The 19,014-nt window shown below is 31.4% G+C and overlaps 1 protein-coding gene across 1 annotated transcript in view; it reads left to right on the top strand.

Moving 5' to 3' along the window:
- Positions 1 to 19,014, top strand: part of LOC143065315 (dynein heavy chain domain-containing protein 1-like) — a 106,664-nt gene that overhangs the window by 14,644 nt on the left and 73,006 nt on the right. Inside the window, exons 15-31 of the mRNA XM_076238822.1 lie at positions 286 to 375; positions 961 to 1,041; positions 1,333 to 1,490; positions 1,922 to 2,087; positions 2,711 to 2,943; positions 3,306 to 3,459; positions 4,597 to 4,771; positions 5,568 to 5,786; positions 6,138 to 6,260; positions 6,716 to 6,877; positions 7,793 to 7,858; positions 9,098 to 9,199; positions 11,751 to 11,948; positions 12,830 to 13,018; positions 14,988 to 15,231; positions 15,668 to 15,739; positions 17,511 to 17,546. Of these exons, the coding sequence (XP_076094937.1) occupies positions 286 to 375; positions 961 to 1,041; positions 1,333 to 1,490; positions 1,922 to 2,087; positions 2,711 to 2,943; positions 3,306 to 3,459; positions 4,597 to 4,771; positions 5,568 to 5,786; positions 6,138 to 6,260; positions 6,716 to 6,877; positions 7,793 to 7,858; positions 9,098 to 9,199; positions 11,751 to 11,948; positions 12,830 to 13,018; positions 14,988 to 15,231; positions 15,668 to 15,739; positions 17,511 to 17,546 (2,468 nt within the window). The remainder of the gene's footprint in view (positions 1 to 285; positions 376 to 960; positions 1,042 to 1,332; positions 1,491 to 1,921; positions 2,088 to 2,710; positions 2,944 to 3,305; positions 3,460 to 4,596; positions 4,772 to 5,567; positions 5,787 to 6,137; positions 6,261 to 6,715; positions 6,878 to 7,792; positions 7,859 to 9,097; positions 9,200 to 11,750; positions 11,949 to 12,829; positions 13,019 to 14,987; positions 15,232 to 15,667; positions 15,740 to 17,510; positions 17,547 to 19,014) is intronic.

Here is a 19,014-nt window from a genome sequence, read left to right as displayed (position 1 = left end):
AGATACCAAAGGGCAGATTACAAGTTTTACTCCTAACATTGTCTACTTTCCTTCCCCCTACTTTTTCAAAATCCTTGATTCACGTATTTGTAATAATTTTGGTTGTAAACTTCTTTTTACATTTCTAGACTTCATGTGATAAATGTCAGTTAGATCGATGTAGGAAATGTCTTTGTTACTTTAAAACAATAGATTGCAAGGAAATCATAAAAATGTTTAGAATGTAAAACCTTCCGCCATAACTAATATTGTAGAAATCCTGAATAGAATATATTACCATTACAGATATTGTAAGATGATGGTGGATGTTACTGCTGAAGCTTCATTTAAGAAACTACATCACTGTGAAGAACAAGTCAAAAAGAAAGCTGTATTGTAAGTAACCTCTTTATATATATCAACAGGTATTAGTATAGATATAGGAAGATGTGGTATGCATGCCAATGAGACAACTCTCCATCTAAGTCACAATTTATAAAAGTAAACCATTATAGTTCAAGGTTCGGTCTTGAACACAGAGCTTAGGTTCACACCAAACAGCAAGCTATTAAAGGCCCCCAAAAATTACTCGTGAAAAAGCATTAAAATAGAAAAACCAACGGTCTAATCTATATAAAAAAAACAGAAACATGAAACACTTATGAACTACAACAACAAAGAACAACTACTGAACATCAGATTCCTGATGACTATATTAATCTGAAATTACGTATACTCTCCATGTTGTTTAACAGAACAAATAATTTGTTTGATAAGATTAATATTAGAATTGCTATGTGTTAAACTTAAACATAAATGTTAAGAAAGGATTCAGGATATCTAAAGAAGTATATCATTTATTACTAAGGAAAAATAGGGGATATTGTTTTGGTAGATATTAAAGTCATAAAATAAAATATAAAGTCAGATTTCTTTAGTTTGTAATAGGTGCCATACTAATGAGATATTTAAATATTCCAGTTCTAAAGACTCCCTTCACCTGCAGAGGATAAAGCATGAACAAAGACAAGTTAACCTTATTAAAGCCAGGAATGAAACAGGGTATGTGTGTTCTTTTTAGATAATTTCTAGACTTGAAAGATTGACTGTTGACATTATAATACATAACCATTACAAATGTTTAATTAATTATCACTTTAATAATTTGACATGAGGCAAAAGTTATCCGCTATATATAATTTATTTATACTTTTGATGAAAGTTCTAAAATCATGGAAATTCTGTCTATTCTCGATTTCAAATATTATGTGTCTAAGTATTTTTCAAAGTTTTTGGCATCCCAACCTCCTTAGATATTTTGGTAACTTTGTATAATTCTGTATTTTGTTTCAGACGTCTTGGTAACTTTGTCAAGCTTACAGATCAGCTGATTGTAGAACATATGTATGAGATTTGTAAAACACAAGTTATACAGTTTGTCAATGAAGTGTTGAAGAACCATTCAGAAACAGAAGGTTTCTTCAAAGTTTTCCTGGTTTTTACAAAGCAAGGTCAGTAAACAGATAGTATTATACCTTATGATCTTATAGTTGATTTCTTATTGATAAACTGGTAACTGGGTTTGATAGTTAGAATATTACAGGATTTGGAAAGTCTGATTAAAGAAAATTGATGGTGATGAAAAGTTATCTTATAAAGGTACTGAAGTTTTGGATCAAACAAATATGCATATAAATAAAAGGAGATGTATGATATAATATATATCATGAGGCAGCACCACAAGAACAGACATTTAGAGGTCAATATATAGTCCTCAATATTAGACAGGTGTCTGAACAAAATAAAATAACGTAAAGTAAATACCTATATACCATGAGGAATAATATATGAAAATATTTGTTAAGATATTTTTACAAACTTTAAAGGTGCATGCAATTTTATCTTGTTCTAAAATTTATATAGATAATATATTTTTGTTTAGATACACTCGGACTGTCACCAAGTAAGGACAAATTAATAAAAGCATTATCTAGTACTCTGAAGGGCATTCCTAAGGTGCTGTGCTCTAATGCAATTCCTATAGATGGTTCCCTGCCTGATTATCACTCTGAGGAAACAGATCATATTAAGTCTGAAGCTGCTGAAAAGTAAGTGAGGAGATGATTAATCCAGTAGTTTATTTAATTATGTTTTGTTTTGTAAGTAAGTTCTGTGTTTTATGATATATGTTTTTATTGTATTTTTAATGTACAATAGTTGAAAAGTGTTTTTTTCTCCTTCTAACACATTTATGGAAGAAATATCTTTAGTCATTATCAATTTCAAGTAATGTTAATGCTAAGACCTTGTTACCCTTCTAGACATCAATTTCATTTAATGTGAAGATAAATTTTAGGATGTGATCTATTTTTCTGTAGCTGGCAGCTGTGCATTACAGGTTAGCAATATTTGGCATCAATGATAAGACCTTATCAGCTAGTCATTATCACTTGATGTTGACCCTCTTTTCATGCTTCAGTTCTCAGGTCAAATGTACCTGATCAGGTCTATACCTAACTCACTATATATAAAAGAACAACAAAATTTGTAAAGAGGATTAATTGTGAGTAGTATACAAACGTTAGACATATGTTATATGACCTTTACCCTAAATTTCACATTTAAGAAATATGTTGTTTTTAATTTGATTTAATATTTTTTGGTTTTAATTTGCCATTTGAATTAAATACTCTCTGTTTATTCTTAATTTTTCAATCAAATTATATTATAGGCATGAGAGAAGAAAGAGTACAGCTGCTGCCACTATGGCTTCTTTAAGACGAGAGAGTTTAACTACCCTAACAGTAAGTTCACAAAGACGGGACAGTGTGTTACCAGCTCAGTCACAGGCAGGGGAAACAGTGGCAGGTGATACCATTATAGAAGAGGAGGAGAATCAGGTTACTAAATCTATAGCAGGAGGAGATGATGAGGGTATTGGTGTACCTGATTTACCTCAGCCCGGTAAGTGGACTAATCTAAGATATTAAGTTCAGTACACATGCTCACTCATGTTCAATGGAAAGTAAGATGGCATCATTTGAACTGCCTGAGCTCATGTTTAATTATAACCTGGTGTATCAATATGTATATGATCTGATAGATGATAGTTTAGAGAGTTAACATTGCATATGTGATAGTGTCCCTATAGGAATTATTTAGATACTAAAAAGAGAAAAGCCTGTTCAACATGTTTGATGTTGACTTATTGTGATACAAATTCCTACTTTAAAATCGTAATAAAATTCTTCACCCCTGAAAAAAAATTGTAAATTATATTTGTTTATACAAGAATTCATAAAGGATAATCTGATTCTCTTTTGCAGATATAAAATCTAAAGAGGAGGATGAATTAGGTATTGCAACCCCAGACTTGGTACTTCATGATGATTCTACACAGCTAGTGGTTAGAGGAGAAGGATTCATGGGACAATACAGTCCTCTTACTAAGGCTAATCTAGAGGAGAAATTACAACAAGAGTAAGTACACAGCTAGTGGTTAGAGGAGAAGGTGTTATGGGACAATACAGTCCTCTTACTAAGGCTAATCTAGAGGAGAAATTACAACAAGAGTAAGTACACAGCTAGTGGTTAGAGGAGAAGGTGTTATGTGACAATACAGTCCTCTTACTAAGGCTAATATAGAGGAGAAATTACAACAGAGTAAGTATACAGCTAGTGGTTAGAGGAGAAGGTTTTATTGTCTCGCCTTGACGGAGTCAAAAAGCGAGACATAGTAATGTTTTCGGCGATGGCGGCAAAGGCGTCAACAATGTATTAGTTTGTGATTAGCTCAGTTTTATGGGGAACCACTAGTGGTAGGTCAATGATAATTGGTATGCAGATGAATTACCATTGCCACATCTCATTACCATGGAGATTATTTGGCTCCGCCCCCTCAGTCATGGTCTATTGGCTTTGAATGGTTTGCTTACTTTACATATATTAATTTATGATTAGGTCAGTTTATGGGGATCCACTTGTGGTACGTCAATGATAATTGGTATGCAGATGTATTAGCATTGTCACATCTCATTGCCATGGAGATTATTTGGCTTCACCCCCTCAGTCATGGTCTATTGACTTTAAATGGTTTGCATTATCAAAATTACTAAAAGGCAAGACATATCTCTTTGATAACAGTTCATGGGACAATACAGTCCTCTTACTAAGGCTGATCCAGAGGAGAAATTACAACAAGAGTAAGTACACAGCTAGTGGTTAGAAGAGAAGGCTTTATGGGACAATACAGTCATCTGACTAAGGCTAATCTAGAGGAGAAATTACAACAAGAGTAAGCACACAGAAATCTTTTTTGATAAAAAAAAAAATTTCTTATCTATTGCTTAAAACATCTCTTTCTGAAAATATTAATGTTAGTTATATGAAGATAATTTGACCTATTGTGTTATGATCAAAGAAGATTAACGTACCATATAATTTTTATTTTGAAATGAAGCTTATAATTCATTTAAGTTTTGCTCATTGTTGGAGGCTGTGTGGTGGCTTGTTGTTGTTTACAGACTTGGTCCTTCTGACTTTGGAGGCTAGTTGTCTCATTGGCTATCATATCACATCTCCCCACTTACAAATAAGTACTTTGGTTTTTTTTTACAGTAAGGTTTATTCAGCTGCCATACAGTTTCAAGAAAACATGATGTTAGAAGCTTTAGATGAGATAGACCAGTACTGTAAACATCATAGCTGGCTTAGTGAGATACATCACTTCTGTAAAAAATGGAGTGATAAATCTTTAAAGGAGATCAAAGGAGTTCCAGCATTCCAAATAGAGGTAACACATTTGGTGTTCCATGCAAATAGAGGTTAAAATATGTGTTGTTCCATACAAATAGAGCTTAAATATTTGTTGTTCCATGCAAATAGAGGTAAAATATTTGTTGTTCCATGCAAATAGAGGTAAAATATTTGTTGTTCCATGCAAATAGAGGTAAAATATTTGTTGTTCCATACAAATAGAGCTTAAATATTTGTTGTTCCATGCAAATAGAGGTAAAATATTTGTTGTTCCATGCAAATAGAGGTAAAATATTTGTTGTTCCATGCAAATAGAGGTAAAATATTTGTTGTTCCATACAAATAGAGGTGACACATTTGTTGTTTATACAAATTGAGGTAACACATTTGTTGTTCCATACAAATAGAGTAGAGGTGGCACATTTGTTGTTCCATACAAATTGAGGTAACACATTTGTTGTTCTATACAAAAGGACATTTTTGTTGTTCCATACAAATAGAAGTGACACATTTGTTGTTCCATACAAATAGAGGTGATACATTTGTTGTTCCATACAAATTGAGGTAACACATTTGTTGTTCCATACAAAAGGACATTTTTGTTGTTCCATACAAATAGAGGTGACACATTTGTTGTTCCATACAAATTGAGGTAACATATTTGTTATTTGATAGTTGTTTTTGATACTTGCTAATGTAAGGTAATGTAAGGTAAAATAAAAATATACCTATCGTGGAAGCTCCTTGGATCAATTTTTTATAGCTCAGCTGAAAAAATAATTACTGAAATGGTATTTTGATATTTGTATTGAACTTGTTCTGATTCATTGCAGCAAAAATTGAATGACATTAGAAGTTGGTCAGAGAAAGTGAAGATATTTGAGAGAAACTTCACCACAGAGAATGGTTTATTTTATGTGGACTGTTTAGCTGTACATGATTATTTAATACCAAGGCTGAATGATATCTATACAGAAGTAGGAATGTTTGTCGCTGAGGAAGCTACAACTCTCGCTAATAACTTCTGTGATGAAATGAAAGAAACAATTGAGGTAACATATATTTCTTATCTTCTCTGAACAGGTTAAGGTAGTGATTTGTTCTTTAGACATTTTTATAACGACTTAGAACATTAGATCTGTATTATGAATGCTAGTTTTACAGTATGAAATACTTTTAATTGTTGAAGGTACCTTATAGTTATGATGGAACAATTTTTGGTATAATAATGATTTTAGAAATAGATTTTTTAGGTGTAATAAGATTCTTTAAAAAAAAATATTTCCCAAGAAATTCTTCATCTCAATTTTGTACGCTCCTTGTTTATACATTTGATCAGAAACATGATAGGTGCTTCCACAACCAGAAACCTTTGTTCAGATGTTTTTGTTTTGTTTTTGCAGAGTTTGAAAGATAAAAGTGATGAGATCAATGCATTTGCAACATATGCTAAAAACTTTACCCTGTATAAGAAGAACAGTCCTATATATCAACAGAGATGTGAATATGTTAAGTTGCTGTTTGAGGTATAGTAAACATACCAATATGTTTGGTTATTTAGTATACACTTTAAACATACCAATATGTTTGGTTATTTAGTATACACTTTAAACATACCAATATGTTTGGTTATTTAGTATACACGTTAAAAATTACTTTCACACAGATTTTTTCTTCTTCAAACTGCTCGTACATTTTCCGAATTGCCTGTCCAAACATTTTTAGTTTCGGCATTTGTTACAGTTTGTTACAGTTTGAAATGTTTAAATAATGGAATTATAAATTCATTGTTTCTCATGGAGAATTTCCTTTCTGTGAATCAAATTACATTTTTCCCTCAATCAACAAAAAATGAAACACACATTGAAATAATATTAATAAATCTACACTATTCTTGCTGATATGTCTCAAAATTATTTTTCTTGAGATTTTTTCTGAAAAATGACAATATACGTGTATATTATCTCTCTTTATTTGCTAGGTGGTTAGAATGACGTACAGACAATTAACACCTGAGGAAGAAAGAGATGACAGTAATGTGCGGGCCCGCTGGGATGAATTCATGTTAACCATGCAGGAGGCTGCAGTATTTGTCAATACTAAAACACCACTCATGACTCACCAGTTAGAAGATACACACAAGGTATGATTACCATGCATTAAAATCATTAAAACCTTCTCATGACTACTCATGACTCACCAGTTAGAAGATACACACAAGGTATGATTACCATGCATTAAAATCATTTAAACCTTCTCATGACTACTCATGACTCACCAGTTAGAAGATACACACAAGGTATGATTACCATGCATTAAAATCATTAAAACCTTCTCATGACTACTCATGACTCACCAGTTAGAAGATACACACAAGGTATGATTACCATGCATTAAAATCATTTAAACCTTCATGACTACTCATGACTCACCAGTTCCTCCATCTTTTAATTTCATCCATGGAGATCTCTGAGAAAGTATGATGTACCACACATAAAAATCAATAAAACACCACTGATGACTCACTAATGACTCACCAGTTAGAAAATAAACATCAGGTATGATGCACCACTTAAACATTGCACTTAGATATCCTCAAAGCACTAACTCGTTACTCAGCAGTGACCAAACACTCTTTGTTATTTATCAGTGCAACAAAACACATTACTGAGAAATAACCATGTTAAATTCCAGACTTTAAAGAAAAAGTTAGATATCTTCTAGCTTGAGTCCATTGAAAATAATGAGGTTATCCGCCAGTAGCATGTGACATTATTTGTTTCATAGAAAAGACAAGTGGGACATTTGGAGGAGGGAGACAAAACTTGTATACAATTTTACCAACAACCTTAAAGTATTGATCTAATTGTAAATAGATCAGGTATTCAACTGATACTGGCTATTTTATAAAATCTGTTAACATGATCAGAATGGAGGGAAATTTCTTTTTACTTTGATGTAGAAAAAGAAGAAAAGACAAAATATAATTTTGATACAATGGTCTGAATAAAAATGATAGTTTTGTTTTGTATTGATAAATATGTATATATCTAAACAGCGACTTTCCAGAGCCAAGAATTTGAAACAGAAAATGAGAGCTTTGAAAAATCCCAGTCTTTATATGGTATTGTGGACAAGATGAGAACAGCTTTAATAATCATATGTTTGTCTTTACAGCTAGCTAAATAACCTTTCATTTAATACATTTGAGGTTTGTGGTGAAATCTTGTTGTGGTTTGTTGTTTACTGGAATGTATGAAAAAAGTACAAGATATGGGAATGTATATGATGTTAACAGTCACAGATTTAATCTATTTTTAGCATGTCTCAAAGTGTTGTTGATGTACAATTAAGGAAATACTGTTGTTTTTCTCCTTTCACATTGTAGAGTGCTATGAGAGAAAGATTTTTGGTACACTAAATATTGTTTTCATTGTCGTATTTTTAAATAGGAGGTTATTTCATGTTTTTGGCTTTCCCTGTGGTGTATTTTTTAGATCTGAAAAAAGAAGCAAAATCAATAGACAATATTTTATGAAAATTATTTGTGGTTTTATTGATGTTATTATGAGAATTTGACAAAGACTGATTCCTGTTTAATCTTTTATGAATTAAAATACCAATAATTTGTCTTATATTACATATAAATATTACTTTAAGGTTAACAAGACCATTTTAATTTGATATAAGGATCACTTTTAAAAAGTTTGTTTTATGTGTTGGAATAATTAATCAAAAACCCCAAAAGTTTTTAGTGTATTACCATTCTGAGATTTCAAACATTTAAGTTCTTCTATTTTGTATTGAGATCTAATAAATTCATATAATTTTACCTCTTCTCAGCCTTGTTAGATGTTGCTCTGGATTTTTTCATTGTTTGGTATTAAAACAAATATTCTGTGAGTGTGATGTTTTTGAACAGATGTTTTTTGCCTTAACTTGAATTTATTGTTAGTAAACTAAAATTTAGTCACTGATTAACATGACTTTATGTGTTAGAGTGAATTAATCATTACAATTGTCATTTTAAAATTATACAAACTTATAATGCCAGCAAATATCAAATATTAAAAAAAAAACAGTAGGAATTATCATTTCTTAATTTATTTTTAGGTAAAATGGATTTGAGATCTCTGAATAAAGGACAGGGAATATGTTGCAATTATTTTTTTTTTTTTTTTTTTTTTTTTTCTTTCTTTTTTTTTTTTACTTTCCTGATGGCATGCTTATTGCAGGTTATTATAAGTAGTTAAGTTAGACTGAAAAGTATTTTTACTTCATTACATCAGTAGAAGCTATTCATTTCAGACATTCAGAATTAACAGTATAAATTGTGTCTCTTATATTTATTTTTTATTTTCAGAAACTGGATATGGAAGCAAGAGAATTAGCTAAGATGGCAACATCAGAACACTTCCTAGACCCAGAACAAAATGCTTCAAAGATCCTTATTGAAATGAGAAGAGTATGTTATTTCACTAATAGCTGAAGTCCATATTGTCTTCCAACTGATTTCTGTAGTCTTATTGTCTTCCCACTGATTTCTGTAGTCTAATTGTCTTCACACTGATTTCTGTGGTCCATATTGTCTCCCCACTGATTTCTGTAGTCCATATTGTCTTCACACTGATTTCTGTAGTCTATATTGTCTTCCCACTGATTTCTGTAGTCCATATTGTCTTCCCACTGATTTCTGTAGTCCATATTGTCTTCCCACTGATTTCTGTAGTCCATATTGTCTTCCCACTGATTTCTGTAGTAATATTGTCTTCCCACTGATTTCTGTAGTCCATATTGTCTTCCCACTGATTTCTGTAGTCCATATTGTCTTCCCACTGATTTCTGTAGTCCATATTGTCTTCCCACTGATTTCTGAAGTCCATTTTGTCTTCACACTGATTTCTGTAGTCTAATTGTCTTCCCACTGATTTCTGTAGTCCATATTGTCTTCCCACTGATTTCTGTAGTCCATATTGTCTTCCCACTGATTTCTGAAGTTCATATTGTCTTCCCACTGATTTCTGTAGTCTAATTGTCTTCCTACTGATTTCTGTAGTCCATATTGTCTTCCCACTGATTTCTGTAGTCTATATTGTCTTCCCACTGACTTTTATAGTCCATATTGACTTCCCACTGATTTTTGTAGTCTAATTGTCTTCCCACTGATTTTTGTAGTCCATATTGTCTTCCCACTGATTTCTGTAGTCCATATTGTCTTCCCACTGATTTCTGTAGTCCATATTGTCTTCCCACTGATTTCTGTAGTCTAATTGTCTTCCCACTAATTTCTGTAGTCCATTTTGTCTTCCCACTGATTTCTGTAGTCCATATTGTCTTCACACTGATTTCTGTAGTCTATATTGTCTTCCCACTGATTTCTGTAGTCCATATTGTCTTCCCACTGATTTCTGTAGTCCATATTGTCTTCCCACTGATTTCTGTAGTCCATATTGTCTTCCCACTGATTTCTGTAGTCCATATTGTCTTCCCACTGACCACTGATTTCTGTAGTCCATATTGTCTTCCCACTGATTTCTATAGTCCATATTATCTTCCCACTGATTTCTGTAGTCAATATTGACTTCCCACTGATTTCTGTAGTCTAATTGTCTTCCCACTGATTTCTGTAGTCCATATTGTCTTCCCACTGATATTTGTAGTCCATATTGTCTTCCCACTGATTTCTGTAGTCTAATTGTCTTCCCACTGATTTCTGTAGTCCATATTGTCTTCCCACTGATTTCTGTAGTCTAATTGTCTTCCCACTGATTTCTGTAGTCCATTTTGTCTTCCCACTGATTTCTGTAGTATAATTGTCTTCCCACTGATTGCTGTAGTCCATATTGTCTTCCCACTGATTTCTGTAGTCGAATTGTCTTCCCAGACAGTCTTCACGACGAACTTTTAAATCTACAGGCCCGGAGCTCAATTTTTGAAATTTTTTAGTTAGTTTCTGTTGGCCTGTAGATATGATTTTTACAGGCCCGAGAGCAATTTTACTAGCCTGGGCTGCCTGGGCTGCCACTCAGCGTGAAGACTGCACTGATTTCTGTAGTCCATATTGTCTTCCCACTGATTTCTGAAGTTCATATTGTCTTCCCACTGATTTCTGTAGTCTAATTGTCTTCCCACTGATTTCTGTAGTCTAATTGCCTTCCCACTGATTTCTGTAGTCCATATTGTCTTCCCACTGATTTCTGTAGTCTAATTGTCTTCCCACTGATTTCTGTAGTATAATTGCCTTCCCACTGATTTCTGTAGTATAATTGTCTTCCCACTGATTTCTGTAGTCTAATTGTCTTCCCACTGATTTCTGTAGTATTATTGTCTTCCCACTGATTTCTGTAGTCCATATTGTCTTCCCACTGATTTCTGTAGTCCATATTGTCTTCCCACTGATTTTTGTAGTCCATATTGACTTCCCACTGATTTTTGTAGTCTAATTGTCTTCCCACTGATTTTTGTAGTCCATATTGTCTTCCCACTGATTTTTGTAGTCCATATTGTCTTCCCACTGATATTTGTAGTCCATATTGTCTTCCCACTGATTTCTGTAGTCTAATTGTCTTCCCACTGATTTCTGTAGTCCATATTGTCTTCCCACTGATTTGTGTGATCTACATTGTCTTAAACTTATAACTGCAATCTACATTGTCTTCACACAGGCCTTCAAACTATTGTTAGGTTTTCATATCTGTCTGTCAGTTTTCATATGACCTTGACCTCATTTCATGGTTGATTGGTCAATATTAAGTTTTCCTGGCTTTGTCTGTCAGGGTTTACTTGACCTTAACCTCATATTCATGGATCATTGACAATATTAAAACAGACTTTCAACATTCATTCAATTATAAGAACAGCAGATGAGACATATCAGCTTGTGTACTCTTGTGATAAAATATATAAACAGGATGGAAATCTGCAAAAGTATTAAATTTTCATTAATTAAGTTAACAGATACAAATATTTCTGTTCATACCACATCATATTCATTAATACATGTATTATATTGACAGATCCGAGATAAATTTTACCATGTCCAGAAACAATTACACCAGGCTAGTAAGTGGAGAGAGGCTATTGTAGGTGAACCATATGATTTGACTTTCCTCAATGAGATCACAGTCAATATAGATGTACTGCAGGAATTATGGAAGTATATTGAAGTCTCAAGACATGCTATCAAGGACTGGAAACAAATGCTTTTCAAAAAGGTGAGATCTTCTAAAAGTTATGTTCAACAGGAACTAAACTAGTAGAAGAATTTAAAGACAAACTAGTACTTTTTTTCTCTCTGTTTATATTTTTTTTTTAATAATTAATCATTGCTGAAATATTTCAACACAAAATATGTGCTGTATCTTTTTTTAACAGGATATCATTTATGTTTTGAGAAATTTTGTTTAGAAAAAGGATTATTTACAATTTTAATTATAAAATATACTATTAATCAATAAGTTGTTATCAAAAGTAAAAGGTACTGTGATCTGGCCATATTTAAGTGGGTCTCATTGGGGTCTAAGCGTGTCGCAGGATTGTCGATTTTTTGTAAGCGTGACGCAGGAAAACGGGAAATAATGTCTAGCAGGACACGGGAAATTACAAAAAAATGAGAATTGCTTACATGTATAGTATAAGCGGGGATACGGGAATTTGACAAAACAGTAAGCAGGATCCGGGATCAGAACCCCCCAATGAGACCCCCTTGATACATACCAATAAAAGGGGATGTAGAGTATATGTCAATGAGGCAGAAAACCAACAATGCAAGCAACCAAAAGACATAGTTCAACATAGTCTTCAATGAAAGACAAATGTCTATACAAAATGTCAAACTCACTTAATCATCCTGATTCCTGAAAGCCTTGGGGGAAAATTAAACAATAGATATCAAAAGATCCGCCAAAAACACCAAAATCTTGAAATGATAAAAAACAACACTAAGATATGTTGCAAGACAACTACTGACAAAGGTTCCTAACAGGCACATGATTATGTTGTGGGGTTATTATATACTTTGAAAAACAAATTTAATAAATGCATTTGTCCTCCAAACATTTGAAAAATATTACATGATTTATTCTTATTGTTACAGATGAATATAAAGAAGGCTTTAGAGAAAGTGATTGAATGGCAAGCTGCAGCAGCTCAACTTAAACCTTATCTAGATAGAAAATCATCACTGCCAGAGGCAGAAAAATTACTGAGTCATTGGTTTACATCACTCAATGAATTCAAGAAAGATCTACCTATTCTTCATAAACTAGCCAACGATGCCTTAAAGGTACGTAGATCAACTAATTAATGACGCCTTAGACATATGTAGATTTATCAATAATTCATAAACTAGAGAATTATGCCTTAAAGGTAGTTTGTCAGTCTTAAAATGGTGAATAAGCAAAAACTTCAGGTGGCTTACTCCGTTTTTGGTTTTTAAAAAGCAGATAACAATCGGTCTAGATCTTTAATGAATAAGCATTTTGTCAACTTTACCACAGATAGTGAGGGAACTCAGATATAAGGGGAGATAACTCTGATACAGTTATTATTGTAATAGAATGTGTTGTGAATCTAAGGCCGTGTTCACATTGACCTAAACTCGGTGTTGTGTAAGTGTAACTCACACGTAAATTAAACAAAACTACGTTCCCATTGATAAAATTCAATGTTTACATGTAGTGTAAAACATGTTTTGTCTACATGCAGTCTATACTCGATGTAGGCCTTGTGTAGATTAAGTGTACACAAAACTAGGCATTTAAAACATTAGTTTCACCACGTATATTTAAGGAAGAAACAATTTTTGAATAAAATTGATATTTATAACAATTATTAATAAAGTTCTTTACGGAAATATTTGTCTAAACTTGATATATTTATTTGTTTTTTTTAAACTTAACGTACCTTTATTAAGCCCTTATCAAGACTCAAAGCAGCATCATTGCCGAACACATAATTCATTTGAAAATTAAGTTCTTTCCGAATCGACTTGACTTGCACAGAAATGTTTGCCACTGGTCTACTCAAACAACGATTCACTCATAAATGCATTACTTAAAAAGTGTGAGGTAAATGTATTGTTTGTTTAGTACATGTATTTCGGATCCGTTAAATACCTTTAAAAAAAAAAAACATTACCCCCTCCTTTGCCAAATACTCCTTGGAGAAGAAATACCATTTGAAACAAACAGAACAAATAGGAATATAGTGATCCCTAATATATCATTCCTTCTTCTCCTTCAATCTCTGTACCGATGTAATGCATTGGCTTTATGAGAATAAAAATATATATTCTTCGCCTGTAAGCACGCTGCTGCAGCCTACGTTTTCTATTGCTTAAACGAACCATCTTTATTATTTTTAAACTACTGCAAATCATAAAGAAGCAACCACTTAACTTAAAAAAAGGAAAAGGGGGGAGGGGGGGTGTATTTTGATAATTTATCTGAGCCAGAAATTTTTCCGCGCAAACGTTTTATTCCGTTTTTTTTTCGATGCTGGTAATCAATTTTTTTTTCAACATTTAACACTATAATGTATGGGGGAAACTCTTGATTTAGAATATTTTTGTATCATCTGTGGGACCTTTTTTTATCCAATTGGGGTTCAGAATATTTCCATCGATACACCCCCCCTTTCCCCCTGATTTGAAGTCAAATGGTCGTTTCCTTACTGCTAGAAAAGTTGTCCGAAAACTTTACTTTCGGTACTACGCAATGAACATTTAAATGACATAGAGTTTACAAATGTGAACAAATCTTATGTACAGGTAATTAAACAAGGTGTATAGATGTGAACAAATTTAATGTGAAACCAATGGCCAGTACGTTAAACTAATTGTAAACAAGTTTACTGTACATGGCGTTTGGTGTGAACACGGCCTAACTGTTTTATTTTTAAAAATCTATTATGGATGTAGTTTTCTTTTCATCACACAAAATTGTGTTTTTCATGTATAATCTATACAAATCTAACAATTTTGTACAACCTGTAGTGTGAAAAAAAGCCCAGTGACCCTTACTTTTTATTAAAATTTAAAAAAATATATAAAAGTATGATATAAATTACATTTTGACAAATTATAGAAGAGTTCTATGGATTTTAATTTAGATCCTCAAACCTTAATTCTAATAATAAGTTTTTTTTTAAATATGTAAAAGATAGTAAATGGTTTAATTTTGTACATAGTTTATTTTCTGTACATTGCCTTGTTTAGATGCCACTTTTGTACAATATTTTCCTCTTCTTTTCAGGAAAGACATTGGAAGGCCATATTTGTTGGCATGAATGAATCATATGATTCAGACAAACAGTTCACAGTATGTGATCTCTTGACCTATGACCTGGAAGAGAATGATCAGTTAATACATTCAATCTATCTTGGAGCTATAGCAGAATATGACCTTGAGTTGAAAATCAATCAAATAAGTAAATTCTGGGAAGAGAGAGAATTTAAACTAGCCAAACATATCCCAGATAGCGTCTTGAGTTCAAAAGGTAAAACGAACTGTAGCTGTTACCATGGTTTTATGCCTTGTTTCAGTTTTCAGTAGAAATTCTTACTGGGTGAAGGATTTTTAGTTTCTTTTTTAAATTTATTGAATTTTGTATGTTTATTTTGAGATGATTAGTCTTTGTTTGAACTTTGTTATTAGAAAGCATTTTAACCTTTTTTAAGAGTGTGATTCTTTTAGGATATTTGTGTTGTGATCATATAAATGTTGAACTTTCTTTAAAAGAAGGAATCACCCTACAGTATCCCTCCACTACATTTAACATTAATCCTTTTGGACAGGTTTTATTTACAAATAAGAAATAATATTACCGGTAATTATAATCTGTATACTAAAATCACTTCCCCATTTTCATGTTCCCATTCAACTTGCATATAAATGACCTATCTATTTTACCGCCTTTCTTAATTGACCTATAGAACCAGAGTTGTCCTCAAACTGGTACACAATGCAAAATGATACTGTACGATATGCTCAAACTCCACCTACAGGTAAGAAAAGTGCATGCACTCAGCAACACGGAGGCTATTCTATATATCATAGTTGCTTTAAGTAGTCACCACTGGTAAATCATGCATGGGAAACCTTGTCTTTAGTTGCAGGAGATTATAAACACCTAGGGAACAGTAGTTTACAATTTTGATTTTTCTGAAGTTTTGAAAATAGAATATATCATTTTTTTTATTGGTTAGTTTGCAATAAAATGAGTTCATATATGAAAAAAGTATTATATTATTGTATTTTATCATTTTATTGTTATAAAAAAATTATTGAATAAAATTCAAAAACGACAAGGATCCATGATTGGTCAAATAAAGAATTTCTATTTCTATCAAGTAAGTTTTACTAAATATCAACTTTAAATAGTATAACTTATCACTCTCAGAAATTCAAAATTGCAAACTTTGATAGTAGTTGTGAAAGGGTTTTCAGCAAAAAATATATTTCACAAGTAAAATTTCAATAGAACTCTCATTTCTAGGACTCTTTCAAGACTATTAATATGATTAATATCTTTAGCTGTTAAACGGATGTTTCTATTATTGATGAATACAGGGTCTAAATTTGTTTTATAATTATTCACAGTATTCTTGTAATTGATATTCTGATGTATATAGAAAATACCTCAGCTTTTCATTTTAATCATAAAACATAATTTGGATTAAAATTTGCCTATTTTTGCTGATTTCCCTAGTAATATGTAGATGTTGTTGAGGACTATAGATAAAGCATTTAAGACCAGTATATATATATTTCAAGGCAAACATTGCATGTATGTTGTATCAAATTGGTAATATATATGTATGACAGTATTTATTGTTCCAGACTATATGAGTATTTGGACCACATACATACTATTTCAAAATATGCATGCACAGCTATGATGGGGAAGTGTGAACAATATTTAACTGATAAATGAAAATACAGGAATAATTCACTGGCTATCATATCAAAAGGTTACTCTTTTCTGGTATGATTGAGGTTTTGAAAAGTTTGGGGCTTGGTATAGAGCAGTATTTGCACAGTTAATATTAGATTTCTGGGTAATACTAATAAAATACATAGATGTAGATTTTTATTGTATAGGATCAAGAAAAACAGCTCAGTGTAAATAATTTTGTTGGTAACATTTCATCTAAAAATGCTGAACATAAATATTTCTTTAAAGTGTCACTGAAAACAAAAATATTTTGGCAACAATTTATATGTATTTAAGACTTAAGAAGGATGCATGGAGATTTTATTTTCAAAGAGTTTTAATACATTTAAATAAAAAGTTCTATATATGAAAATCCAGTATGATTGGTACTTTATTTAAAAGTAGATATAGAGGAATAATGACCATCAAAAGTATGAAGAATGAATGTGTATTAGATACATAATATAAGTATGAAGAATGAATGTGTATTAGATACATAATATAAGTATGAAGAATGAATGTGTATTAGATACATAATATAAGTATGAAGAATGAATGTGTATTAGATACATAATATAAGTATGAAGAATGAATGTGTATTAGATACATAATATAAGTATGAAGAATGAATGTGTATTAGATACATAATATAAGTATGAAGAATGAATGTGTATTAGATACATAATATAAGTATGAAGAATGAATGTGTATTAGATACATAATATAAGTATGAAGAATGAATGTGTATTAGATACATAATATAAGTATGAAGAATGAATGTGTATTAGATACATAATATAATTGTAATTGTACATAGTGTAGTTTTACTTTGTTACTAACAGAAGCTGAACGTGAATTGGACCTTCAGAGCATTGCTGGTAATTATTGTGTGATATCCCTCCCCCTTTTAATATTACCAGGTTGTAGGTATAATCCCATAAACATTTGTTATTGTTGTCACAAGAATTATTTTATGTACATTGTTGTTTTGTTTCAGATTTTGTTAACACTCTTATCTGAGGGACGACATCAAAAGTTCAATGAAAGATAAAAAACTTAATTCATATAGTTTTTTCACTGACCCCCCCTACCCCACTCTTAACTTAATTTGGGAAAAATTGATTGACCAATAAGGATATATGTAAAATCGATGTCAATTTATACAAAACTTGCAGCAATAGGACCCCCCCCCCTTTCCACCCTTAAACTATTTGAATTAAGTTTTTTATCCTTCATTGATTTTTTGATGTCGTCCCTTATGTGCCAAGATAAATTTTTCCAATTTTTTTATAACAGTTTATGTTTAAAAAAATCTTTTGAAAAAAGCCTTCATTTTGCTGTTTAAATGATAATGAGATATGTTTTGTCCAGAGTTGTTCTGTATGAACACATTCATGAGTATGTTTGGGGCATATAGAATTACTTTTGCTCATAAAATAAAAAAAACTTGTTGAAAAAAAATTATAGATAAAATTTATTATGGCACTGTTTTGTTCACAATTAAAAATTCTTATCGTTTTCTGTCTGATTTTTTTTCTAAATCTAACTTTGATATTCTTTGTTTGTCTGTTCATATTTTTTTTAAATTTGACTTACTATGCAAATAGTGTACTACTTTATCTTGCTGTTAGAGACTTAGATTTAGATAACTTATTAAATAGCTACTCTTGGTACAAAAAATTAAAACAATAATTTCATTATGAAATGCAAAACAATTATAGAATTGATAACTCAGTATTTTTATTTTTCAAATAAGTAATTATAATCATAATTGAAACATTCCAATGAAAGCCATGTATTGCAATATTTATTTTTTCCATTTATATAAAAAGAAATTTCACAACAATTAATTGTGTATGCCGTTTGTAAATGGGGCTTTTTAATATTTATGAATTTGGGATGGATTTGTGTTTAAACTAATAATTCATTACCATTTTAAAAATCATACAATATGGAAAGGTAACAGGACAATGACCCAGTACAATTTCAATTCCATTCACATTTTAGAAAATAAAAAAAAAGATTTTATATGAAGTGAAACTTATGAATAAAGTATAAACATTTAGTAGAGAACAGAAATAACTTAATTTAACTGCCTTCAGATCATTTAAAAGTTTATTGTGTGATATTGATACCAAGATGTTAATATTGCTTTTATTTCTCTGTATATTCTATAACTTATTTAGGAACGATCATCTAATTATACTTGGAATATTTCTAGTTTACCATATCTTTCTTTATTTTAACTTGTATTTTCACATACTGGATAATTCTTTTGTAACTCTGATATTAACGGGTAATCGTTCTGAATCTTCCAAATAACTTTTAGTATTTGTTCTATTCTAG

This window comes from Mytilus galloprovincialis, chromosome 2 (genome assembly GCF_965363235.1).
Source record: "Mytilus galloprovincialis chromosome 2, xbMytGall1.hap1.1, whole genome shotgun sequence".
NCBI classification, from domain to species: domain Eukaryota; kingdom Metazoa; phylum Mollusca; class Bivalvia; order Mytilida; family Mytilidae; genus Mytilus; species Mytilus galloprovincialis.
Note: the sequence above shows the minus strand (reverse complement) of the source record. Positions and strands in the feature narration are given on the sequence as shown.